The 26,767-nt window shown below is 38.5% G+C and overlaps 1 protein-coding gene across 1 annotated transcript in view; it reads right to left on the reverse strand.

Annotated features, from left to right (window-relative positions):
* POLR3B (RNA polymerase III subunit B) overlaps window positions 1–26,767 on the reverse strand; it is an 82,942-nt gene that overhangs the window by 41,461 nt on the left and 14,714 nt on the right. Inside the window, exons 10-18 of the mRNA XM_075501946.1 lie at window positions 18,903–19,025; window positions 17,235–17,351; window positions 16,605–16,739; window positions 10,822–10,983; window positions 7,307–7,507; window positions 6,066–6,228; window positions 3,932–4,085; window positions 1,822–1,896; window positions 949–1,047 (exon numbers count right to left, since the gene is read on the reverse strand). Of these exons, the coding sequence (XP_075358061.1) occupies window positions 949–1,047; window positions 1,822–1,896; window positions 3,932–4,085; window positions 6,066–6,228; window positions 7,307–7,507; window positions 10,822–10,983; window positions 16,605–16,739; window positions 17,235–17,351; window positions 18,903–19,025 (1,229 nt within the window). The remainder of the gene's footprint in view (window positions 1–948; window positions 1,048–1,821; window positions 1,897–3,931; window positions 4,086–6,065; window positions 6,229–7,306; window positions 7,508–10,821; window positions 10,984–16,604; window positions 16,740–17,234; window positions 17,352–18,902; window positions 19,026–26,767) is intronic.

The raw sequence follows: 26,767 nt of genomic DNA on the forward strand, positions 1-26,767 counted from the left end.
GGTCTCATCCAGCTCCACTGAAATCAATGATGTATTTCTATTGGCTTCCATGAGTACTTGACCAGGACAGAACATTTAGAAAATGCATTTTCTGCATGAATCTACTAAGCAAACATTTCATGGAGATAACTTCTAACATCTTATATGCAGCCTTCACCTGACAGGATATTGTCAGAGAAATATTTAAAAAAGCAAAGAGATAGGAGGACTTAAAAATTTAAAAGAATCCTTTCTTTAATGTCACTCTTTAATCACAGTCACAAGACAGAGGAAAAAACCCAAAGCACCAGGTCCTTCATATATGTGGAAAACACAACAAATCTGGAAATCTTTCTAAATGAAAAATCACATACCAGGAATGGGTTTAACGTATGTGGTAAAGAATACACAGAATGATACAGACATTTTTATCAGGGCCTATTATACATCCAAAAGTCAAAGAGGAGGTCTCATTCCAATACTTCAGACATTTAGTGTAAGCTGGTTGTCTAGGGTCCCTCTACAGCTATAAGAGAGAAATTTTTCCAAATGACAATCATGACATGCTAAGATCATTTAACATGTGGAACCATTTGCCTTCTGGATTCCTATTCTATAAAATGACTTACAATGAGCAGCCCAACGATTAGGAAAAAAAAAAAACAAGCCACATCCAGAGAAACAAAGGATATACCTTTAAGTATTTCATATTTTTGAGAGTTAGAAGCAGGAACAGATTTCCCAAAACCCAAAAGCTAAACCAATTTTTGTAACTATCCCATGGATAATTTAGGATGTGCGTAAACAGATTTCTTTCTTAAGCTTTCCTCTGGAGTTGTTTCAACCATTAGCAAGGGAGCAGTGTGTATGTGTGAAAACAGTAACATTATTATTAACATGCTTGCATTTCAGAGAGTCACCCTATAAAAGTTTTTCCTGTACCAGTGTTTAGTCTGAATGCATACTTACTTATTAATTGTATGTTCATATAGTGCAATGTTACAGTCGTTTTCTTCATTCACATCCAAATATTCAACGAGGCCTTCGTGCAAGAAGTCTTCAAAATTCCTACAGTTAAATTAAAAAATTACAGTAGAAGTACTGTTTTTTCTTATATTTCTGCAAAAATAAAACTACATAATACATATATTGAAGGAATGTAATGTGTAGAAGTTAAACTAGAGAAATACTTTTACATGAAAAGTTCTGTGCATTTTACATATTTAAAGAAAACTGTATTTTTTTAAATTAATCCCCTTGCCCTATGCTTCACACAGTCTGACTGACCAATGTTACTTATTTGAACAACTAAATAAAATCTTCCTGTATGTACTCATCATCACCATAAATGTAGGCAAATATAAGGGTAATCTAGTACGTTTCTGTGATGGTTTTGCAAAATTTAGTTAAAGCTAAATTTAAACTCTTTTGTGTATGTGTGGTTTTTTAAACACCCAAACTAAGAATTTGCAAGGAGTTTCAAAACTAATTCTGAATGTGCCTAGTTCAGGGTGGTCAAGTTGATATTCCTTTGACGTGTTTGATTTTTCAATCAGGAGAAAGACGATACTGCCTCAGGCTTTCCACTCGCAGAAAGATGAGGCTGTGAGATGCATTTATTCTGTTTAATGACCAGATTCCATAGCAGTAACAAAATAAGATGACCAGACTTAATTTGACTTTAAACAGAAAACCTCCAATACACCTATTATTAATTTATATAGGAGAGTAGACTTCTCCTCTACATAGCTAACCCCATGATGGTGAAATACTGCCTGACTGAAGTATTTCCACACAGTATTTGCTTAGTGAAGATGAATATGGTCTACTTGAATTGTGTACCTGTATCCCTGAGCCAGTTCTTCCATATGCTTGTTTGTAACTGCAGGTTTTTGCTTCTTGACAATTATGTAGGGTCTACAATTAAATAAAAAAATTTAAAAAAAAATATTTTCATAGCAAATACTTAGGCAGGTAACTTAATTTATACTTACAGTAAGAACCCTGCCTACTCACAACCTATTTTATAAACCACTTTTAAAATTTATCCACCTTTAACTGATATAGCCACATAAATACAATCAGTAATTATTCAGACCTTGTTTTGATACACAGATATCCTGACCTGACATATTGTCTATGAAGTACCCAAAAAGTGTACAAGAAAAATTAAGATTTCAATTTTGAGGAGGAAGCCTTCCCCCCCCCCCCCCCCAAATCTTTAAACTAACATTTTATAAGTTGTACCTACACATTTTGTTGATGGCTTTAAAAGATTTAAGATTTCCCAATCTACAAAGCTAAGAACAGCGTCAAGTTCTATGGATATTGCAGGGTCTTCATACAACACTAAGTGAACAGTTTGTGCTCAAGCATCCACACGCAAGAATGTATTTTGCTGTTACTTACATGATGTAAAGTACAGGCATTTACTATGGGTGATCTCAGATGAATCCATAAATTTCAACAGCACATGGATCTCTGAAGGCTTCCTTACCACAAGAAAACACTGACACAAAGGATGGCATGCAAGAATGAAACGCCAAGGGCTGTTGCTATTTGGACAAGTTGCTCTTATAAAGAGCAGCAAATAGCTACAAGATACTTGTGGAGTCCACTCTGAAGTCTAAATAACTGTTTGGAGACTAATGAGCACTTTTAAATGGTTAATAGGGGTATCTGAACAATTGCAGGGTGGGGGGTGCCACAAAGCAAACTTCATAAACTCCAGGAAATCCACATGATTTCACTTGTCTTTATTTTACAAATTGGAAGTTTTGCTGCATCTCCAAACCTGCAGAATGGCTGATATTAGCCTTGACTGGAAAAGTGCTTTCTCTGCCACTGACTACACCCCTACTCTGGATCTCTTGGCCAGGTATGATTAAGTGATGGTTTGTATGTGCACTATTTTGGAGCCTCTAGTGTGCCTCAAACTGCATTCAACATGCTCTGAGATTCAATTAATGAATAAGGTGGAATGCCAACTGTAGTTGTGACTGCTGCTTCTTTAAAGTACGCACAAAATATGCACACAGCTAGTCAATGCTAAAATATGCATGTATTTATTAATTCATTCTGCCTCTCCCAATCTCTGCTTTGTTCATCTTTTATGCCTTGTTCTTTAGACTAATTGCTTGGGCCTGGAGATGTTTTACTTGTAAATAACCTAGCACAGTGCTGCCATAATCTGACTGGAGTTTCTAGCCTTTACTATAAATCAACCTGACTTTCTGCCTCAAAATATTGTCCTGTTCCACTCTTTCTCATTTTGACCACCCAGTTCCTTTTTGCTTTCCTCTGTGACATTCAGGCACTCTTTTCACCTAATAAAGAGCATAAGCATCTCAAGGCAGAGACCTTCCTTACGGGTTTATTGAATTCCCTACCTACTTAAGGGTAAGCAATGAAATAAATCAAAATTGTGAGACATAATTCTTGGTATTATAGCAAACAGGAATACACACCTGAGGAAGTTTTACACCAGAAGTAAAGGCCCTTGAATACAAAGAGTAGCTTCTCATTCTAAAATGTGATATCACACCCATGGGATAACAGGCAAGTGGCTGCTTGTTTCTCGCTTCACAGAAAGTAAAAAACCCCTCCAGGGACAGTGGACATTACTAGAGTCGCCAATCAGGTTGATTTTAATCCCCCCTCCCTTTTTTTTTTTTTTAGAAAGAAGATAGAAGAAACATTTTGTTTTTACTTTTGTTTACAGATAAAACGGATTTATTTGGGCTTTTTTTTTTTTAAGTTGCTTGACTATATAGTATGTTTCTCAGATCTGTCTGGTTTGAATGAGGGCTATTTAAGGAGAAAAGAGATGCTCAAGTCCTACTGAATTTGCTTAAATCTGTACTTGTGAAAGTCTTAGCCCAGTGTATTTACAGTGGATAAAACAGTGCTTATAGTAAGTTCACTAGTGAGATAATTCTGATGAGATGTTTACCTGCACAATCTCCCTCCATCAGAGGAAATGTAGACACATCTGTCAGAAAGATTTGTAGAGATGGAAACGAATTCATTGATATAACCCGCTCGACGCATTATCCGAAACGTTTTGACTAATTTCTGATGATCACGTATGACACCGAGGATGTTACCTATTCAGAAAGAGAATAAATTCATGGTGCATTCTTTGCATATCCAAAACTCTACTTACAAATTCTGATCACGTCTAGCATGTGTAGAAGTACTTCCTATTCTTGCAAATAATAAGAGTTGTCATAAAATTTCCCTTTTCTGACATGAATAAGAATTGGCTCTTTTTTTCTCTCAGTAAACATAAAAAAAAGTGTCAGAATTTCACAGGTCATCTGTTTGCCTCCAAATAGCTTCAGAAACCAAATGGTATGCTTCATCCAGCTTTCTTCAAATATGTTTCTGCTCAGGTGCGCATTCAGCAATTAATGTACAAGCAAACAACACTTCCGAAGCCTGCAATTTCACCTGTACTGAAATGGATCCAAGGTTTCCAAGAACAGACCAAGGAACTGTCCTGCTGCCTTGTCAGAAATTTTAGAAAGACCTGATATTTTTGATATACGTGATCACTCACAACAGCACCAGAATTCCTCCTTCAGGAACTTAGCTCAACAAGCTATTGCTATCTTAGCAGGACACTTTAGCACATACTTAAGTATTCTGATACACAATGAACAAACAAGAGAGTAAAATTCATTTAAAGAGTCACCTGACCAAAATCATCTTAATATATGAAATAAAAATAAGTATGGTGTCATTTTAAACAAAACTTTAAAGGAGAGAAAGCATGATAGTTTAGGGAGTTTATAAGACAACACAAAGGTCTTTATAGCTTAAAGGATTTGTACTTAACAGATTTTCTGCCCTCTTAGGTCACAAGTTTAAATTAGAACCAAGACAGCCATCCACAAGCCTGAAATTTTTTATGGATTAAACCCACAAACTAGTAGATTGAACAGTAAATTGTTTTGCCTCACTTAGTACTAAATCATATACATTTGGGAACTTAACTATCTTGTTCCATACCACAGACTGAGCTTGTGAAGGAGAGTCCAGTATTTCTGCTCGGCACTCCCTTTTGGACCATAAAACAAGACAGAAAAGAGTGCATGTGGTTTCACTGAATCTTATCTTTAACATACTGCTACAGAAAAGCAGAGCAAAGGAATGCAGTTTGGTCAAGTGTTGCTTTTATGTTACTGGGAAAAGACAGGATTGAAGAACAACTGCTGTTTAATTCAGAGGTAAACGGAGAACTTATTCATGGTGACAGACATTAAATACTAGCCCCTGGAAGTGGATGCTGTTGACAAAAGGCTATTTTTAAATCACAGCCGTAGTTTTTAAAATGTCAGTATTTTGAAATGTGGTATCATAGTACCTGTTGATTTAGAAACACTAAAAGCTCAGTTGTAAAGGGAACATAAGCGTGTAGATGCAAAGCACATATGCCAAACCATCCCTTTAACCAAGAGGCCTGTTTTCCAAGGCCTAATTTTTTCTAATCATTCACAAAGCAAGTTGCCCTTTAAAAAGTAGTTTTAAAGAGAATAACATTGCTAAATGTTGCAAACAATTGATGTTTCCTTTCTGTTTTTAAAGGTACTTGCATGAATATATATAAAAATACATAAAGATTACAGTAAAATTAAATAATTTCTGTGAGTGAAGCTCTGAATTTGTAAATTTAAGTTAATACAAATTTAGCAGTGTTATTCTCTTTTAAAAGTACTTTATGAATGGCACCTCATTTGGTGAATGCCTGAAAAAAAAAAACAAATCTGTAATAGAATGTACATATTTTTGTGCCTATGTATGCAAGTGTGCTTAAAAACAGTACTGAAATTTGAAAAAGCGTCAATTTCCCAGCTACACACACCTGCAGTCAAAGTTCTGAGGACACAACTTCAGACAACTGAGTGCCATCATCTGGCCTGTCTAACTCTGCCTAACCCTATCAAAATATTTACAGATGAAATTATCTACACATGGAAAACAGCATCTGCAGTTGACTGTGCTCCAAAAATTGTTGGAGGGTTTCCGAAGCCTAACTCTCCATCAGCAACAGATCAGAGTCAGACTGCTGAAAAGTTACATACCATTAAGGAAAACAAGGAACACATTTGGATATGAAAGTTCTTCACCACAGAGCAAGTTGACATCTTCAACTCCAAGATTACTGGCTAATTTAATAATTGGACCATCTTCCATATCCGTAGTAATGTGAGTCATGAGGGCAAGGTTTTTAACCAAACCACAAGCCTAAAATAAAAAAATATATCTTTTGTCCATTTTATTCCAAAGTATTAATAATATACATATCTTTTCTTCCAAAACCGTACTTATGAACAACAACAAAAAAAGCCAAAGTATAAAGTGAAAGAAAGGAAACAAATTAACTACACTGAAAATTAGGAGGGAAGAAAGGAAGAATTTTCTATATCATACTGAAATGTAATGTTTTAGCATTTACAAACTAATAAAAAAATATAGGTGATGAAGTTGTAGTTCTTAAGTTATCCAACCATGTGTAACCCTATATTTCTCTCTTCAAAGCAACAGCTACTTAGAAGCATAATGCACATACAAAACCAGTCTATTTTTCAATTTTCCAGATATCCTGTATGTTCTAACACAAACTTTAACATTTTAAAATGAAAAATATCCAAGTATCTTATACAGTGCAATTTTATTTCAGCTGCTTAATGAGACTAGCTCATATTGACTACATATTTATGCCAGAAAATTCAGAGTTCCCTCAGTACTTTCTATTCAGGAAAAAAAAAGAAAAAAAGAAAACCAAAAAAAAGACTCTCGGCATCAATCCTTTGGTTGAAATAGCTGGATTATGTCTTTAAAGTAAAACATACAAAGGTGTTTTTCTTCCTCAAGCTAAAGGCTAAAGCTGTTTCTATAATAATATATGTTTCTAGAAAAATTGCAGGTTGATGCTGCAACTTCAAAACAGAACATTTATTACAGAACAGAGGGATAAGAGTTTAGGACTCCTCTCTTTCTGCTCTTATCAAAGGAGAGCAAGTAGCTCTGCTGCAAAAATGGGAGGCCTCATGTCATTCTCATACAGCCAAATGATTTCTGAACAGTTTCCAGCCAGTCCACTCAGGTAGGAGAAAAAAGGCAATATAGTAAGGAGGACCAGGATGTAAACAGATGGGATGTGAGCAGACCCACAAGTTGTGTTGTCAGGCTGAGGATAATTTATCTCTCCAGACCTCCTCATCAGAATTCTTCCTCTGATGGAGGATCACCTGCTTCGAAATAAACAGTGTCTCCATTCCTCAGGTCAAGAAATACTGAAAGAAAAACAGAAGTTCCTCACCTCTCCTTCAGGAGTGTCAGATGGGCAGAGCATTCCCCACTGAGATGGCTGCAGTGACCGAGGACCACTCACTTTCCTTGTCTTTTCAAACTGAGAAGAGATTCTAGTCATCATTCCCAGAGCAGATATATAAGACAAGCGGGACAATACTTGCGTAACGCCTTGGCGGTCCATTTTGAATCTCTTCAGAGACCAATTTCCCTGTAGAATAAAATGAACGTTTAAAAAAAGTGACTGCAGTTTATCCCTATCTCGACACCACACATCTTTTTCAGTATCTAGACAGCATGATATCTGAGGAGCTTTGCACAGCAAATGTTGCCCATTTATATAAAACAACTTCCTAATTACCTATCTGCATATAAATGACTAGTTATAACATATTTGTACTAAGTATTAAAAAAAGTTGAAACAAAAGAACTGCTCTTTCAGATAAGAGGATACTTTTGCTATTATATATTCAATCACACAAAGATTCTTCATCATCTGTCCCTCACAAGTAAATCAATACTCAAATTCAGCTAAATTAAATTATTTTCTGTTCTCCCTTTACAGATTTTTTTGAGTATTTAAAAACAAGGTATTTTGAGTGAAATACACTTTTACATTAGATCCCACAAACTTTCAGTTCTGCCTTTTGTGTGATTTGTTATTTTTGTAGGAGAAACAGGCATTTATGCTGGAGAATTCTGACAGCAAAGTCGTCTGTACTTTCTTGAAACCTTTTGTTTTTAGATTCCAGAGAAGAAAGACTCACTGATGTGTCTTCTCACAGAAGAAGAGTGTGGGGGGGTAAGTCTATCCAACTTCTCTGGTAGGATTTCACCAAATATGAAATGCAAGATCCATGCGTATGTCAGAGGTTTCATGTTTCAGGACTGTCACAGGCAGTATCACTTGTGGTTTTGATTAGGAGAACAGAGGAGTTCAGAGAATGTTCCAGGACACAATTATGTTTCCATGCCAAGCAGATTTAATAATCTCTACTGTAAGATCTTGAAATTTGGTGCTACAATTTTTGACTTCATGACATCTACTCCATAGACAGTTCCCAGCACCTGAGTCAGCGGATACAGCAAGTTTCTGTCCCAATTACTACTATTTACCGCAGTCACCATGTTACTGGTCAGTTCAAAGGCAATGAAGATCTCAAAGGTAATGCTTTCCCAAGGATTGCCTTCTGCTAATTCCTGTAGCCTTTTTGATAAACTCAGCTCACTAATGCTGACAAATAACTTGAAGCTCGCTTGCTGTACTACACTGAAATCCTTTTAGAGGGTGATTTGCTTGGCTTCTTTATTTATACATTAACAGCACAATCCCAATGAACAGCAAGAAACCACCACCCATCCAAATGATTTTGCTATTTGCTTCCACTGGAGACACTATAAAATAGTCTGCAGAACTTCCTTTTTTTCCTTGTTACAGAAAGTGGGAAGACATAATGCCCAACGATCAGTCAGTAAAAAGAAAGCTGTCCACTTGCTCAACCTTCCCGGGAAGGGTTCACTCACTGACCATTTCATTCTTTAGGGACTGGGAGTTATCAGAATATAAGTGGAAGAATACAATAAATGAGTAGTTTTTCCTCACGCTAGAAATGATCTCATCTGTAGTCTAAACTAGCATGTGGTTTCTTCTTCACCGCTGAAAAGACTGTGAAATCTGAAAGACTGGAAAAAATGGGAGGTAAAAATGCTGCCTGAATAAATAATATGAAAAATTCTTTGTGCTTTGGAAATAACTCCTTCAAAAGTTGTCCAAACAACCAAAACGGGGCCAGGGCTGTTGTGAGACCATCCCCAGTGGAGAACCTCCTACTGAAAACTATGAACTGAAAGTTGCTCCCTCAGTGGCATCAGATGATTCTGCAGATGCTGAAATGTCTATTAGGCCTGTGGCATTACTGCCTGACCTACCCTCTCTTCTGGTATTTTCCAGGGTAAAAAGATGACCTATAGCAAATACCACTGAACACCACCGTACATTTGATGCAGTAGTGCTACGAATTCTTTTGCATGCTACTGGTGTAATTATGAATCCACTGAGTTATTTCATGCTCTTTGAGACTATCATTGAAGCATTCTGGTGAGATTGGAGATTGTCGTTTCCAAGAATGATTTTTATGGTATTTGCTTAATCTCTTGAATAGTAGGCACTGGGCATTGTTCCTGAGAAATTATTTTCAATGCTTAAGAGCAGATGGTGTTTAACTGCTTATGTGGCAGTAAAAAAAAGTCCAAAGATAGTGGAAGAAGGAAGACTTTACAATATGTACTGAATAGTTTGCAGATTTATCTCTGTCAGTCCAAATGGAAAAACTGGCACCGGCTAGAAGAAAGCACTAGCATTTAGAGAAACAAATCTGTCAATTGTTTTGGTTACGTGCACTGTAGAGATTTAACTACATTTGGGGCACTCATAAAATTAAATAGTGATAAGCTTTAACACTGGGATTTGTAAGTAACAGACTGTTGGTGGTTTTGGATGCAATTTGTGGAGTTAATTTTGTTTACAAGAACTGAAGAAAAACCTCAGTTTCATGCTAGGCAGAAAAGCCCTCTCAAGAGTTCCAAAGATTAAAAATTAAGTTGCATAATTTTTACCAGCTACTAAAATACTTAGACTAATCTAATTTCTTAAAAAATCATGGATTTCAAAGTCATTTACAAGCTAGTAGCTAGATTTCAGTAACCATCTCACAAATTGCTCTTGCAGATGTGTGAGGTAAGAGACAAAGTTGTACAAATTAGACAAATTAGTAATTGTACTTTTGCTCTTGTCCACTGGCACGAATGAAAAAATCCATTCTAGTAGAAGGCAGACACAGGCTAAAATCTAACCAAGACAAATATTTAAAGGCTTAATTACGGGGGTTTTTTGCAATAATTCAGCATGTAGCAGTTTTCCCTGTTAAATAGTTCAGTATCATTAGCAGAGAAGTACTAATTTCTATGCTGCAAATTTGCTCATACTAGCAACTTCATATGAATAAAAAGGCACCACCCTCAAAGAGCTCAAAATTCAGCTTTACTTTTTTTTTTCCTGGCTACCTTCCCCCCAGCTTCACAGTCGTCTTCTGTTCATGATGTTTTCCTGCTGTTTTTCAACGACCTTTTGGACAGATGATGTAACCTGACCCTAGCTAAATCCAGATAATAAAAAATAACATGAACTACATAGTCAAGTAGAACGTAGAAGACAGCAAGTTGGATAAATACAAACATGATCACTATTTTAAATTTGTTTGTTTCTACTATTCCTTCACAAACACTAAAATATCACTTTGAAATAAATGGTGAAACAAAAAGGGGTTTGATGATTAATGATTCTTCAGTGAATTTCAAAAGCCCTGCCCATGACAGAGTTTTGCAATTTTAATCTATAAAGAATGTTAAATAGATTTGCTTTTACGACCAAAGATAGTAGAGTCATCAGAACATAATTTACACATTTCCATCATTCACTACGGTGGAAAAAACTTTACATACTAGAATGAAAACAAAAATACTTACTGTGGAGATGGCATTGACCATGCCATTGGTGATTTGGTCTTGACGCATATGCTTCACTACATCAAACTGAGCTGCACGTTGCTTGGGGATTACCTGGTCAGCAATCTTTTTCAGTTCAGAGTTAAATTTCTTGAACAAATCTTCAAATAGAAGAGAAAGAAGCTGGAAATACAAAACAATTGGATTAAGAGAAAAATTATACTTGTCCAGGTCTGGGAAATGGGGGGGGTGGGGGTGGGTGGCAGGGAGGAACACATTTAATATTTCTACCTTTATACTTCTTGTCAGTTAAAAAATACCCTCTCTGTTTCTCAAATGAGATTTTTCCCACACGTTTTTTGCCTTGTTAAATTGCAATATTAGAGAAATTATCTCATAACAGAAGGCAAATTAAGTAGAAGAATGGTTTAAGCCTATGCATTTATCCCTGTTTGGTTTGCTTTAATCCTTCCTTCACAATATCTTAGCATACCCATCCATCTCTACACTATCCATTTACTAACTTTTTTCCCTGATCTGCTACACTTTAATTCAGTTGATCTACTTCTTCCGTCCTAAAGTCACAAACTCTTTTAAAGATTTAATACCCTAAATGTACAACCCTGAATTACACACAAGATTTGGAGGCAAGAGCAGCTTCTATTCTAATACTGGATGGAATAACTGCAGTAAAGCAGTAAGTGAAGAGTCACTTTGAGATATTCTATTATTAAAAGTGAAAAAGGCTGTTTAAAGTGCCCCTTCCCAGAAGCTACTTAAAACAGACAAGACAGACACCCAAGTGACTGTAAAGGGCCATTAGGGGAAGCAACTCAGCAGCACAGAGTTTGGAAGCAGTGCACAGTCTGCAAGACCAGACCAAAGCACAAAAGGTGCACAGTTACCATTGCTTCTGGACAAGCAGAACTAAAATAAACTTTTTTAGGAGCCCAAAAGTAACCTCTGCTCTTGACAGCTGCCAAGACATATCTCAGGTTACATAGGCAGCTTCCTCACTCAATTACACTTTTATCCTGCTACTTTCTGCCAATCACAATCTATGGAAAACCAATCACACCCACAGAGACTCCACCTGGTTCAACACCTGCCACGCTCTTCTAGAAGTGCTACTATCTGGAAAGTGCAATGTTCTTCCACATCTCTCCCTTTAAAAAAAAAAAAAAAAGTCTACAGTTTAAGCAAAGAAGCTATGTAACACAGCTGAATTGAAAAAAAACCCAGCAATACAACCCTTCAAAAGTGCTCCAATTCAAGCCAATTATTTCCTGTATATGTATACTAATTACTTCTAGTTCTTAAAATAGCCATAAAAAGAAAGGCTACCAAAGTTTGTGATCTGACTTTTTCTGCTCTCCAATCTGCTTTGCTTCTGCAGTTTGCTCAACCTCTCCTTGCAGACACTAATAGCTTCCCAAAACACTTAAATCTGCATTACATGATATATTTTAACTGTTCACAATTATTAGCTTTGCAAGCAAGCAGTGTAAATTCTACAGCCTGGCAGTCCTGTCCTAGGACTCTATTTTACAGCAGCTCCAAGTGTCAGAAGAACTAAAAATGCAGCAGCTACCAATGCCAGAAATGGCAGTTCCCAGTGTACAAAGCATTGTACGGCTGAACAAGCTAGGTATTCAGCCAGCACAAGCTAAGACATTCTGGAGTCGGTGGTACAATTTTATTTCTCTATGTGCAGAATTAAACTGAATTTTAACTGTCTCCATCAGATATAGTCCCAACTTTTCCTCACCTTCTGGAAACAAGAAAGCAAACCACTCATTCCTCTATCACTAGGATGGGCCACTAGCTTTCATTTGCTTTCCTCTACCTACATGCCCCAGCTGGGCTGACCAAAGCATTTGGCAAATGACACCGCAAAGCAGCTAACTAAATTATAAGCTACCCTTTTCACTGGCATCACAAATGCATTTAAGAATAAAACAACCCCAAACAAATAACACCTGGAAACTCAAGACAGACATCCAATTTGCAATAAACGCTCCCACTGGCCTTCATGGAGAGCAAGACTGGATTATCTTTGACAGTCTACTCTACAAGACATAAGGAACTCTTAGTGTTCAGTCACTAAATTGTAAAACCAGTGATTACACACACTATATGCTAACCCTTGACAAAAATGGAATCCTATTTCCACTCTGGACAGAGTTTTTGCTGAAAACTGGTTAAGTGGTTGTTTTTAGACCTGGTCTTGACATGAGAGGAAGGTGTTGTAGACCCTCTTTCCCTTCCTGATGCTTGTAGTACCGTTAACATTTACAAGGTGATACCCTCTCACCACTGTCAAAAGAAATCCAGTCACCTGCAACTCACCTGCGATGTCACAGCTCATTTAAATCAGATTTCCATCAGAAATAAAAGCATCTTTTATGAAGCATCGTATTAGGAAGGAGAACCCACTGGAGTCTCCAAAAACTAGATTATGAGGGAAGTATTTCAAAAGTAGGGAAAAAGTAAAACGAAGGAATGTGCACAGTTTTAAGATATCTGACAGTCTTGTCAAATAAGAACTAGACTCTTTTGAAATCAATCATGGTATACAATTGATCTCAATAAGTTTGAGCAGGACTTAAACATTTAACAAAATATTTAATGGAACATTTGAAAAAATTCACTCAGAAAATGTTTTCTGAATGTTTTCATATTTGATTTCTTGATCATAAAATTGCAAAAATCTCCTAATTCCACATGCCATAGGGATTATAAAGCCACACCATCCTTCCTCCTCTCTGAACTAATAAAGTAAGTTACACTTCAAGAACACCAACTTGCTACTATTTGCCAGTCTGAAAAGCATTATACTTTGCTAATTTCACTCACAGACTCTCCGTTTGTAAGAGCTCTGACTATCTGGCAAAGCAGAATCTCACAATAACCACATTATTTAGGTCAAGAGCAAGAGATTAAAGAAAAAGGATGGAATGCCAGTGATAATATTCAACGGATTTCATAGTTAGTCCAGGGCCTTTCAGCCCGCTTCAGACAGGAGCACTAAAGAGCAAATTATATTTAAGAAAAAAAAAAAAATACTGACAGCTCATCAATTGATTTTCATTGAAAATCCTAAGAAAAATTAATAAAGAAGTTAAGCTGCTGAAATACAGTTTCACCAATTAGCTTAATGTCAGAGAATTCTAATTAGGTGCCTTGAGATTGCTATTTAGCGTTTAAGCCTTTAGAGTGCCAAATTCTCCCTTTCACACAAACTGGTTGCAAAATTAAAGACATTAGGCAGCCTTAATTATATTATCAGAACAGCTGGGATTAGGCAATCTCTGAAGTCAAGGCGGTATTCTTTTGTCACAGGGTAGAAATCCCTTGCTTTCCAGGGTGCCGGATTTTGGTGCTGTTCCATATCTCACCCATACAAAGCAAGCTGCATTAGAAACAAAAAAAAATGAGGACAAAGAACAGAGTAATGCTTAGCAAATAATGAACACATTAAGGAAAGAGAAAAGGTAGGTGAAAAGATTAAGCCTGAAATCAGTAGGTTTTGCTAACACCTCAGCTGGCACCTGGCCTACCAAGCCTCTAGTGGCAGAAAGACTAAGAGAAAGCTCTGTAAACCAGCTTGGCTAGTGGATACAACTCTGTTATCTAAAGCTAAAGCACATTTCGTACTCTCTTGTCCCATGGGGTGTGAAATTAGCAGCTATTGTTTTCACACATTTTTATAAACACAATGCCTTTTATGTCTTTACATTGTTTAGACCGCTATGTTTTTCTCCTCACATGGGAATCTTTTCTTTTTTTTTCTTTATTCAAATGTTAAATCAACAGGATTTTTATTCCAGGAACACGCTGGCATTAAAAAAAAAAAACAAACCACCAATCATTTTATCCATGCAAACTTTAGCTAAACACAAACATTTCAAAACTGGCAAAAAATCTCTACACTTTTCAGTCTGTAATCCAATCAAATTAATATTACACCAATAACGTTGCAGAGAGGAACTCAAGTGTTCAGCTTGAAATGTGCTTTTAAAATATCACAAGGGAGCCAGAACTACTCTTAATCAAGTGTTACAACACCCCCTGCATAGTTGTCCTTGATGTAGAAAAAATACGCATTGGCTTTGTTATGATGATCCTCTACATTTAAAACCTCTCCCCAGTTAATTTAAAATGACTTTGGTTGTTAACATCTGTGTGAGCAGAGGCCTTTTTCTTACAGCTCGTAGAAAACTTTCTACCTGCTCTACTTTCTGCCTCTAAAAATATTAGGAAAAAACAAACTACTCCTTCAATCCAGTTAAATAAGAACAATATAATGACAAAGGAACAACTAATTTTACTGATTACAGTCATACTGAACTACAGCAACAACATTATAGCAGAAACCAACTAAATCCATTACAGCTTCAAATATTTGCCCCATTAGAATATTGCACTAATGTCCTCTTACTACTCCTTACACTTTAGAAATACATTCTGCTTCAGCACAAAAGTTTGATGAACAGTCAACATATTAATTTGAAGAAAAGATTTTTTTTTCCCAAACAGGTTAAGAGGGTTTTTTTCCTTGTATTTGTGCTTAGAGTGTGTTCAAGAGTGTCATCTTAGTTTCTTCAGGAAACTAGGAAGCAAAGCACATGTTTTTACTCTGAAATGATTGTGCGCTCTGTGTGTGTGTTCACATGTGTGCATGGAGGACAGGGCAGGGTGGGAAGGAGAATAGGAATATGAGATAATATGCAAGCACACATCTTAAAAAGTACAACAAGGTGAGAATTCCTCCTGGATATGAACAAAAAGGAATGGACTTTGTTACTTGTGCTGCAACAGAAATCCCAATACAAATGGTGTGGGGAGCAGAGATGCACAGTTTCTCCAACCTGGTGCATTATGTATACTTCTTAGAATTTCTGATGCCTGATCAATAACCAGAGATGATACTGACTGCCAAAACTCCAATTTAAGTTAATACAGAGCACAGCAAAGAAGTCCAATCCTAATCTAAATTGGTTAATCAAATAACCACACATGGCAAGGAAAAATCCATGCCATGGTAACTAAGCAGTTCCTTCACCCGATAAGCAAATTCCCACTGCGTTAGGAGAATGTAGTTTGGCCAACAGCTGTGAACTGCCACCCTCTCTGCAAAAGAACAGTGCCAGTCAGACAACTCAAACCATTCCCTCCTTCACAGCCCCTTGTTACTGCTCTACCTCCAGTGCCAAAATTCTGCAAGCAGAGAAGTCCATGCAATCCACTTCCATTAGTTGCTCAAGTTAACTTTAAACCACTTACTTTGTTAATTCATGCTACTCTACAGGCTAGAAAGGCAGTTGACAACAAATAAGCAATCTCATGGGCTTCTCCAAATTACAGGAGGCTTGAGTGGCTGTTCTGCGAGCTGCTACATAAGCTGGGTTCTCCACAGGGGGACAGAGTGGACCTGACATGCAGGCACCTACTTGGTCCCAGTTTATTCCTTTACCCAGTTGCTTAGAGGGGGACACTGGAAGATGGATCTTACTGCTGCCTTCTTGGCACTAACAGTGTTATAATGGAACTAGAACTGATGCCGTATCTACACTGCTCTGTCCTTTTATCTGGTATAAAGACACAACACAGAAGTGAGGATATAATTTATTAGTCTCAATCAGGGAAGCATATCTATGAGTCAACACAGAAAAGCCAACAAAAATAAAATGAGAGGAAAACCACTTCAGTTGAGAAGACAGGGATGCTCCTCATTCTGCATCTTTTAAAAGCAGACAGTAACAAACCCCAAAAGAGCACTTCGCTCTGAAGTAAAAACTCACCTGCCCTGCCAACTCCAAACGTTTATTTCCATAGTAGTCTCTGTCGTCTACTTTATTTTCTCCTTGAGCCAAAATTACTCTGCGCACCATCACTGCTGTGTATATGCACTTGGCACGAAAATTGAATTCCTTCACCTGTAAACAAACAAACACAAGTAAAACATACTCATGTTTCAGGATCAGTTCCTCAGTTCTTATTCAGACAAACACATCCACTTAAATCAATGGGTAATCTGGGCTGACTGAGGAGTTACAAAAGGGATTTGTGCACTTGACCTTCTTAAAAAATGCTAAAAGTAATATACATTAGCAACATTCAAACAGATAGTAAATGAAAATAAATCAGAATAAAGGTATAGGCCATGAGAATAAGGTCCTGAACTAAGAGCTGATACTGCCTGGCTATGCAGAAAAAATGCATAGTATGATAAGTAGTTCAATGGTACAGCATTTTATAAACGTAAAGATTACTTTTTACTCAATCCAAATCTTGGCCTTTATTTTGAGGATGATTTACTTTATCTCAGCTACAAAGCAAGCGAGGACATTTTTCCCTGCCAACAAAGCTCACACCATAAACAACCACACATATTTACTCCAGTTTAAAAAAAAACCAAAACCATTACATACAAGAACATGGGTCAGAATAGTTGACGCTAGCAGCTCTCGTGCTTCTTCCATCTTTGTTTTCTTTGGGCCTCCCCACATCCTTTGCCTTCGTACTTTGTTTCCAATGTACTTCAATGCCTGTCAAGGGGGAGAATTAACAGCAGAATTGTAACCTATACAAATATGCACACACACAGAGATCTGTATGTATTCCTCAGTCAGTGCAATCCCACTAGCCACAGATGATACAAACTCCAAGCACAGTGCAAAATACCAAACACCTAAGTGATGCTAATAAAAAAAATTCTTGAAAATTGACACAATTGATTATAATTAAATATACAACATGTTGTTTATCATACATTGATAACATTTGGAATGGAAAGTGGTGAAAGAGCATGCTTACTACAATATTAAAAGAAAGGAGATTGCAGAGATATAGGAAAAACGATTATATAAATTCCAAAGATACCTAGTTTGTTTAATTTGACTTTTCACCTCCAGTTCTTTTGTGTACGTGCTAAGTTTCATTCAGATATTAAACTGCAAGGTGGCACTCACTGTTTAATAGGGACAAATGCTACTGTGTAGCATCCACATCTGTCTCCAAGAGCACCTTGCAATGATTACTGGATTCTTACTCTCTTACCAGTTGTCCAAGAAATGGCATCAACCTGCAGAATTCCGGGTCAGATGAGCCAAAGAAACTATCCAGGTCCACACAGGAAGTTCCTGCCTGGAAATGAAGCCATGCCCCCTATGCCAAAGAATTACCCTCTCCCCTACATGACAGACTATTCTTTCCATCTGTTACCTGCTTCCCCAAATAGCTCACTTTCTTTTCATCTCATTTGACATTTCTCAGAAAGAGTAACTTCTGCATTTCTCTTTTTCTACTTTCCTGGATGCTTCAAATTTCTCTATGTTCCTCCAGCATCACCATTTTACTCTTCTGACTCTGAATTAGGAAGGCCTTCATGCTACCTCTAACCCTGAAAAGCCCCAAAAGATGCAAACTAGACTTTAGTTTGCACTAGACTTGAGTGCTGCAAAGACTTTACAGCACTCAACATCACACATGGAAAGATTCGATAAAGTTTACAATGAAATAGCAGAAATAAGACTAATCTTCAAAAGCTTCTTCTAGCAGATTAATATGTGCATGATGGAAATGCTGCCAGCAAAATGGCCTGTGTTCTGGCTAATTAAGAAAGTACACATGAGCTGAAGAGAATTCTGGTGAGTCTTTAGCAGGATGGAGGGTGGCTATTATTGTGGGCTTCATACAAGAGATCAGAATTGGAGGAGAACATCTACTCACAATGAAATGGTCACATCCACATCGATGGGGCTTCTGCAAAATGGGGCATGCAATTCCTTTTTAAAAAACAGGAATCATCCTCAACAAAAAACTCTAATCTTATGGACATGACTACTTGTCACATACATTAGAACATAACCCTGGGCTTCTGAAACAAAGCATTTCTCGAGTTTGTTTTCTTTTCAGTTAGGCAATGAGCAAAGCCTCACTTTTGACAAGTCCTGCTCCCTTAAAAACCCTCAGCTTAAAATAACTCCCAAAAAACAAACCTCAAAACACAAAGTGTATGTCGACTGCTGACACAGCAAAGTGGTAAATACCCACTGTCTTTAGATTTTTATGGCCTCTGGCCATGTGAAAAGACACACCTGCATCTGTGTAAAAATCTGAGCTTTTTGGCATTCTTCCAGACTAGGAGCAAATGCAGCCATCACATGTTCCTCTGTGCCAATCATTTGTACAATCTCTTGGTCACTCTCAACACCCATGGCCTAGGAAAAGAAGAAAAGACAGAAATAGCACAGGCTTTATGTTAACTCACTGACATTTGCTTATGCTAATTTGGTATTGTTTGTCTGCATTACTACTAAGCAAGAGCTAGTTCTTCTCTAAGAAACTGTGCCATCTGGCACTGGCAGCACATATTCTAGCTATGGAAGAACGTTAAATGGAAATCTTGATAAGCAGCAGGAACACACACACACTTTTTGGAGAGCCTTTTTTCCTTCACTGACAGGAGTTAAATTCTATGGTTTTTCTTAAGAAAAAAATAAACACCAGGTAATAACAATCCTACACGTGTAACAATGGAAACCAAGTCAGAATCTATAATAAATAAAGGAAGGTGAAATTTCTTAAAAGATTACACATGGTCTCTTACCACAAGCAATTTCACAAACTCAGTTGACTGTGATACAGCATGTCCTATTTGAGAAACGTTTACAATTTACCTCCTTTGCAGCTCTCCGCATTTAGAAGATGACTTCACTACACAATTCCACTTGAAAGCCATTCTATTATTTCACTGATCCTTGGACACCTTGTTAGACTTTATACTGCGGAAAAAGCTTAATAAACTAAGAAAGCGCTTAACAGGTTTAGAAAAATCTCTCTATCAGTAAGTGTTTCAAGGTGGCAGCCAGCAGTGAAGGCCTTTGTGGATTCCAGATGGTGCTAAAGCTCCCCCCTTCACACATTTGCCTGGAGCTCTGCCATATCAAGAAATGGAATAATCTCACTAAACCTCTTCTGGCTGAGTTATAATATGTTTCTCAGAACTTTGTGAGGAAGTTACGTTTGCATTCATATTATTCTTCAAACTCCCTGCCACAAAGACCATTGTAGATAATAGCCTATGTAGACCCTAGTATTCTGGTTCTCATTAAAAACTGGCAGTGTCCCAAAAAGTCACATTTTCCTCAAAAATGCACAAATACCTTCCCTTCTTATTGCCTTCATTGGGTGTCACTTTGCTTAACACCTAGCTAACGCTATGCCCTTGCAAAACTGTTGCTCTAATTGTGAAGTATCCAGCTTTTTTTTTCTTTTTTCTTTCATTTCTTCTTTCTTTTTCAGCAAAGAAGTGGTTGGTTGAAGTTCCTTTAACTTAAAACTTTGTCTCTTCACCTTGTGTTTTATGAGAAATTAAAGGCAGTGCAAAAGTAGCACACACCCATAACAGTGTGAGAACATTCCCATTTTAGTGCAAAGCACAGATCACAATTCCACCATCTCGGACAGACTTAGTGACAAATCAAGACACACTTACTTCACCAGACAAGAGTGTTTCATCATAGTTTGCTCCCACTAAGTAGTCATCCCTCTGATCTAAAGGCTCTTTTCAGAACCAGAGTTTGCCCATGTGATATTACTGTAGTTCAGATCTCTGTTTTTCAAATATTATTACATTTCCTCACCCTTTTAAATAAGGTCACACAGTAGTCAAAAAACCTCAGCAGAGAAGTTAACAAAATCCCTCATGACCTGAGAGCCAGACTCATAAGAAAGTCTACAAAAGCATGAAAGCTTCACAATAGTAATTTTCCATGTGTCTAGGACTTAATAGCTGACCAGCAAAACAGTTTAGGAACCACAACTGGATTCATATTCATTATTGCACTTAGCCTACATAAGAACAAAATTTTATTAAGGGAATCTTTGTGCCATTCTAGGCATGTATACTAGGAATACATTTATCTAAAGAACATCAAATGCAAGCTGAAAAGATATCACCCTATTTCTGTCCACCAGGTTAATTTTAGGATGGCAACCAGATCGTAAGAGTCATGTAAAAAGTGAACAATACAAGTGAGGAAAAAAAAGTCAACCTGCAGTTTTACTATGCTCTTTTGTCCATTAAAAAACAGAAAGCCACAGTAAATTGAAGAGGGTTGATGATTTCTTCTAACTTGATGAATCCTCTGATCAAAAGTCTGACAACAACAAGATGAGAATAGGACATATCATTATGCCCGTATAGATTTTCTAGTTGAAGTTTGTAACAGCAAACTCACTTGAGAATTCTGAATTTGTGTGTGGGAAAGGCTGGAATCTGCCACCAAACATATATGTTGTATTGTTAGATAAGTGCAAAATGGGGGAAATTAATTTATGAGTAATGACTAAAAACTTAGGCAAATTACTGAAAAAGATGTGCTGATACAATAGCCTAAAAGTAAATCCATTTATTCTCCTCTGTACTCTCAACAATCATGGGCAGAGCTGCACACACAAATCCACCTACATGCAACACTAACAGGGCAAGCAATAGGCCCATCCTGGTATCTGATAGATTTGTAATCTTAACACATTCTTTTTTAGTAAATTTGGCCCTGATGTTGCACTTCTACAAAAAAAAAAAAAAAACCAAAAAAACCAAAAAACACCCCAAAAATGTACTCCAGAATTAGCCTGTAACACCACTAGCATAGTAACAAAATACTCCTGGGTTGTTGCTTGTGTTACAGAAGCACTGAGGACATACAAAGTAGGAATGGGTCCTATGCTTAAAGTGCTCACGATCCCAGGACAAAGCCGAGGGAAAAGGAATTAACAAAAAAGCAAAGCAAGAGACGTCTTGTTTATTTTTAATTGGAAGGCAATATCACAAAGAGAGAATTTTACGAAGGGGTGGAGGGGAAGGAGACATTGCAAAGGAGTAACTTCACAGTAGCAGTGAAAGCATGAGGAAGGAGACAGTAGCAGGCTGTTGAAGAGCATGGTTGGAAGGCTAGTAGTCAATGGACATAAGACAGACAAGTCAAAGCAAACATTCAGAATATTCAGATCATCCTGAGTTCAACTGGGAGAAAGTCAACTGCTTCCTTGGACTGGGGAGGTTCCTGCTGCCCAAATCGTGGGTGTGTGCCTGCACGTGTGTGTGCACACACATGTACACGAGAGAGTGTGCATGAGAGAGTGCGAGCCCAGCTCTTCCTCCCCCAGCTCATGTCTTAATGATGATGTCGAGGCGTTTCCATGGCACTTCACTAGAATGTAGTTCTGCAGTCCATCAGGCTAAATTACAGAATGGAGACAGGCAGATGACTGGATTAAAAAGATGTCAGGGAAGTTCAAGGTTGACATCACAGACAGAATTGGTCTGGAGCTTTCATAATTCAAAAGATACGAGCTATGAAACTGCAGCCATGGGAACCCATAATTCTGCAGATCCAGTAAGACCACCATTCAGCTGTTCCTCTAGAGTTGCATCTTAACAGCTCTAAGACTAACACAGGTTTGTAAAAATGAAACTCGACCTGCTGTTCAAATCTTTTGCCGCAGGTCCTAGAGCAGCTCCTTACAGCTCCCACATAAACTAAAGATACTTCACCTAGCGATTCAGGTCATAAAATTAAACTTTTAAGTCCCTGTCATGGTTTAACCCCAGCCAGCAACTAAGCACCACATAGACCCTAGCTCACTCCCCCCTCAGTGGGAAGGGGGAGAGAATCGGAAGACTAAAAGTGAGAAAACTCATGGGTTGAGATAAAAACAGTTTAATAGGGAAAGCAAAAGCCACATTTGCAAGCAAAGCAAAACAAAGAATTCATTCACTATTTCCCATGGGCAGGCAGGTCTTCAGCCATCTCCAGGAAAGCAGGGCTCCATCACACGTAACAGTTACTTGGGAAGACAAAGGCCATCACTCTGAATGTCCCCCCCTTCCTTCTTCCTCCCCCAGCTTTATATGCTGAGCATGACGTCATATGGTATGGAATAGCCCTTTGGTCAGCTGGGGTCAGCTGTCCCAGCCGTGACCCCTCCCAACTTCTTGTGCACCCCCAGCCTACTCGCTGGTGGGGTGGGGTGAGAAGCAGAAAAGGCCTTGACTCTGTGTAAGCACTGCTCAGCAGTAACTGAAACATCCCTGTATTATCAACACTGTTTTCAGCTCAAATCCAAAACATAGCCCCATACTAGCTACTACGAAGAAAATTAACTCTATCTCAGCCAAAACCAGCACAGTCCCCCTGGGTTATAATTTTCTTCCTTTCCCAACCAGTTTTGGTGCAGCCTGCAATCTTCATTTACTTCAGCTCCCAGGACTCACTCAAGTCTACCGAATCAAGATCACAAACCCAAAAGAAAAACAGCCCTTACCTTAAAACAGCTCTAACTCCCTGCAAGGTAGGGAGCTCCCTGCAAAAGCAGCAGCACCACCTCACCTGTAACCCTGATGTTTTTCAGGATAGAAACACCCTTAAGTACTACACAAATATTCCACACCTCCTCTAATGCTCACTGCTACCTAAAACTGTCCAAGCCCCCCCCAGGTAAAGCTCATAGCCTGACCCCGCTATGCACAGTTCACACAGTCCTATCATCTGTGCACAACTGACACACAGCTACAACAAAGGTCTCTTGGGGTTGCAAGTCAACTCAGGACATCCTAAATACCATTCGGGTTGCATGTGTATATTAACTAATGAAGAAGTGTTACACAGTAAGCAGGAAGCAAATTAGTTGTGTCTGTTTCCCATTACAAGGCAGTTAACAGTCCTTTAAAAACCTCAACAAATACATACTTTGGGGGCAAAATTGTACAATTTATATCACTACTTCAAGGCAAAAACTGCATTTACATATATAGGGGCTGCACAAATGCTTCTGTCGCTTTCAAGAAAGAAGGTTAGGGGAAAAGTGTTTAAGCTAGCACAGCAACAGAGCACTAACTCCCCCACATCTGAAGAGCAGACACTTCAAGTCTGCCCTCGAACAGTGCCAGGACCATGCCTTTTGTAGCCTATCAAATTTCAGTTAGCTGTGGCCAACATGCTAAACTTCACAAAACCAAAACTTACATGTGTTCGGCACAATTAGCTGTTAAATCTCCGAATATGCCAATCACAAAGATCCTTACAGTTCTGGATGGCAGAAAAGCAAAGCAGCAGAACAAGGTCATTCAGGCTTGCAGTTTAGAAGAGACTATGGATAAGGATAACGGTAAGGCAGATGCCTCCTTTAGGGTGACGCTACACAGTCCAGTCCCCGCACCTATCCAGATCAAGGGACCTTCAGATCCACACTATTTCCCCCCCTTCCCACAGTCCATGTGCCTGGGTTTCCTTCCTCACCATGAAAGAAAAGAAAGGATGGGAATACTGTATGTTCAGTTCTTGCCCCAGCATGCTGCTGTGTCCATGACTCATACCTGAAACATCAAAGTGCTCTTAGATTCTAGTTAAAGGGAGCTCTTTATGAATTTTAGGCCTCAGCTCTGTCAGTGGGTGGTATTTGTAATGCCCTCTACTTCACAGCCCTTGCTTTTGACAAAGATGTCTAAGGGCTATTAGTACACATCCACTTTACAGGTGTGGTAGCTTTAAATCCACATTAGATCATAGATCTCCAATACTTGTTTTCTTTTATATAAAATTACAATGATTTTCTGTACCTGATCTACATTTTAAGTCATTTGCAGGAACACTGGGCCATTTAAAGCTATTGGGACCAGACAGACAATCCAAAATTGCCCAACCTTCTCCCACTGACTTTCAGATAGTCCCTGACAAAACTGACCCCTCTAGCTGGCCCATGCACTGGATAGCAGCCCTCTACCAACTACTAGTCATTTTCTTAGTCAATACACAGAGGTCTGTGGAACCTGGTTACAGCCTAGATGCTGGTCTGGGAGGAAATGCAGAGCAATAGATTTTTTTCATTGTTTTCTCAGTTTATTTTTTAATTGGAAATTATACAAGCAGTTGCTACAGTAAAAGTTAAGGATGCAAAGGCAACCAAAACTTCAGACCTTAGATTGTCTGTACCGCTTAACTTTGCCCCTTGCAGACATGTATCTCTACATTACAAGAAGCAGAACACTTACTAGTAACGAGGAAGACCCATGGCCATGCCCAAGGCTTGGGTCTCAGCAGGAAGGAATTATTCTCCTTGCTTTTCCAACAAATCTCCTATGTATAATACTGCCATGTGAGAGAGCTGAGGCTACACGGGGATCCCTAAGTTAGGGAATTTCCAGTTTCAGGGCTATAGCATTTGTAACCTTGCTTCTAGTAGTTAAATACAACAAAGTAATACCGCATTACAGCAATGCCTGAGAAAGACAGATCAGAGGCTGGTGCCTGCCTAAGAATCCATTGAAAAGACTAGCTGGGATTTTTAGTTTCCAGCTGGAGACTCATCTAAAGTGGACAGAAGATCCCTGAAGTTCACATGTCATTAAAGGAAAGGTAAGGAAAATGACCACTCATGAGTACAGTTAAGTGCTGGTCAAGAATGGAACATTCAGAATAGTTCAAGTTGGTGCAGCTGATTTGCTACCGGATTAAATCAACATAAATCTTTGAAAAGCACTACGGCCAAGAGCTTCTAACAACTGTAACCCCTTATTCAATAGATAAAATAAAAATTATGCAACCTTATCTAGAATATAAAAGATACATACAGGCAGGGAATAATTATAGCAAGCATTGTCAGAAGATGATCAAATAGTACAATCCTGCTTAAAAAAACCCCAACAACCACCTCCTCAGACTTAATAACCCAGAGCAGTTACTCTTCTGTGAGCAGGTATTTATCTACACCAGCAGGGGGTGACAAAATGTAATAAAGGTCTGTAAGTGAAGGTGGAATCCAGCTGTTTGGTTAAGCGCCACATTAACACTTTCCTGCAACAGAGAAGTTGTGACCTGACATTTTTATGTGCATTTCTGTCCACAAATAATTTCTCAGCCTCCTTTAACACTGGTCACTAAAACCAGATGATCTCCCCCAACTACTTGAAGAGATTAGCTTAATCAGAGATAACAGACATTTGTTTCTCAAGTCTAAATCCAATTATTAAACTATTTTCTAGTACCAAACCAAAAGCAATTCCTACAAGAAAACCGATTCTTACAACTCGCAATCAGAGAAAAGTCTGTAGCTGCCATCGCCAACAAATCAGCACTACTGGCAGAAACTCTTTGGATGCTGTGAGCAAGTGCTGCCCTCTCCTGGCAACTTCTTTCCTCGAGCGATTATCATCTCCCCAAACCTTTTGTATTGTAAACCATCACAGTGAAGACAAAAAGGGAGCTATAGGATTTACTTCTATTGGTTGCTAGATCCAGTCAGAGGCATTTTTGTGCCCCAAGCCACGTTCCCTGTGAACAGTGCCTCCAAGACAGTTTCCTTCAGCACATGCACTGCACAAGGCTGCAAACCTACAGGCAGCAGCGAAGCCTACAGGACAGGAAGGAGCTACCAGCTGTTGGGAAGACAGGTCCTAGTCTAAGGCCTGGCCGTGCCCTGCTGTCTTCTCCAGCAGATGGACAATGCATGTCCACCCACCACCTTTACTGGCTGTAGCCCATGTGCTTGATACCACAGATGGGCTGCCAGCCTGCTTCCAGTCCTGTTGGGCAGCTAGGGAGTAGTCATCATTACGCCTTCAGTTGTGTGCACCCTTGAGTGACTTAAAATGAAAGGGAGAAGCAGAGGACAAAAGAAAGTAGTTCTGGCAGTTTCACAGGCAATGATGGCCAAGGCACGACTCTGTCACCAGCTCAGCTGGCTGGGCAAATACTCCCCAATTCTTGCCCAGAATCAGGGGTGGATGCCTCTCACAGCCCTTCATCAGTCCCACCAGAGATCGCTTCAAACCTACGATGCCTGTCCATGCATTCACTGCACTGAATATACTGGTGAGTGTTCCTGAATCAGGCAGGGATTCCGAAGTATTCTGACTGAGGCCCCGAATATGAAACAAAGGGTGTTGAGCTACTCAGCA

The sequence above is a fragment of the Mycteria americana genome, chromosome 1, assembly GCF_035582795.1.
Source record: "Mycteria americana isolate JAX WOST 10 ecotype Jacksonville Zoo and Gardens chromosome 1, USCA_MyAme_1.0, whole genome shotgun sequence".
Classification (NCBI taxonomy): Eukaryota; Metazoa; Chordata; class Aves; order Ciconiiformes; family Ciconiidae; genus Mycteria; species Mycteria americana.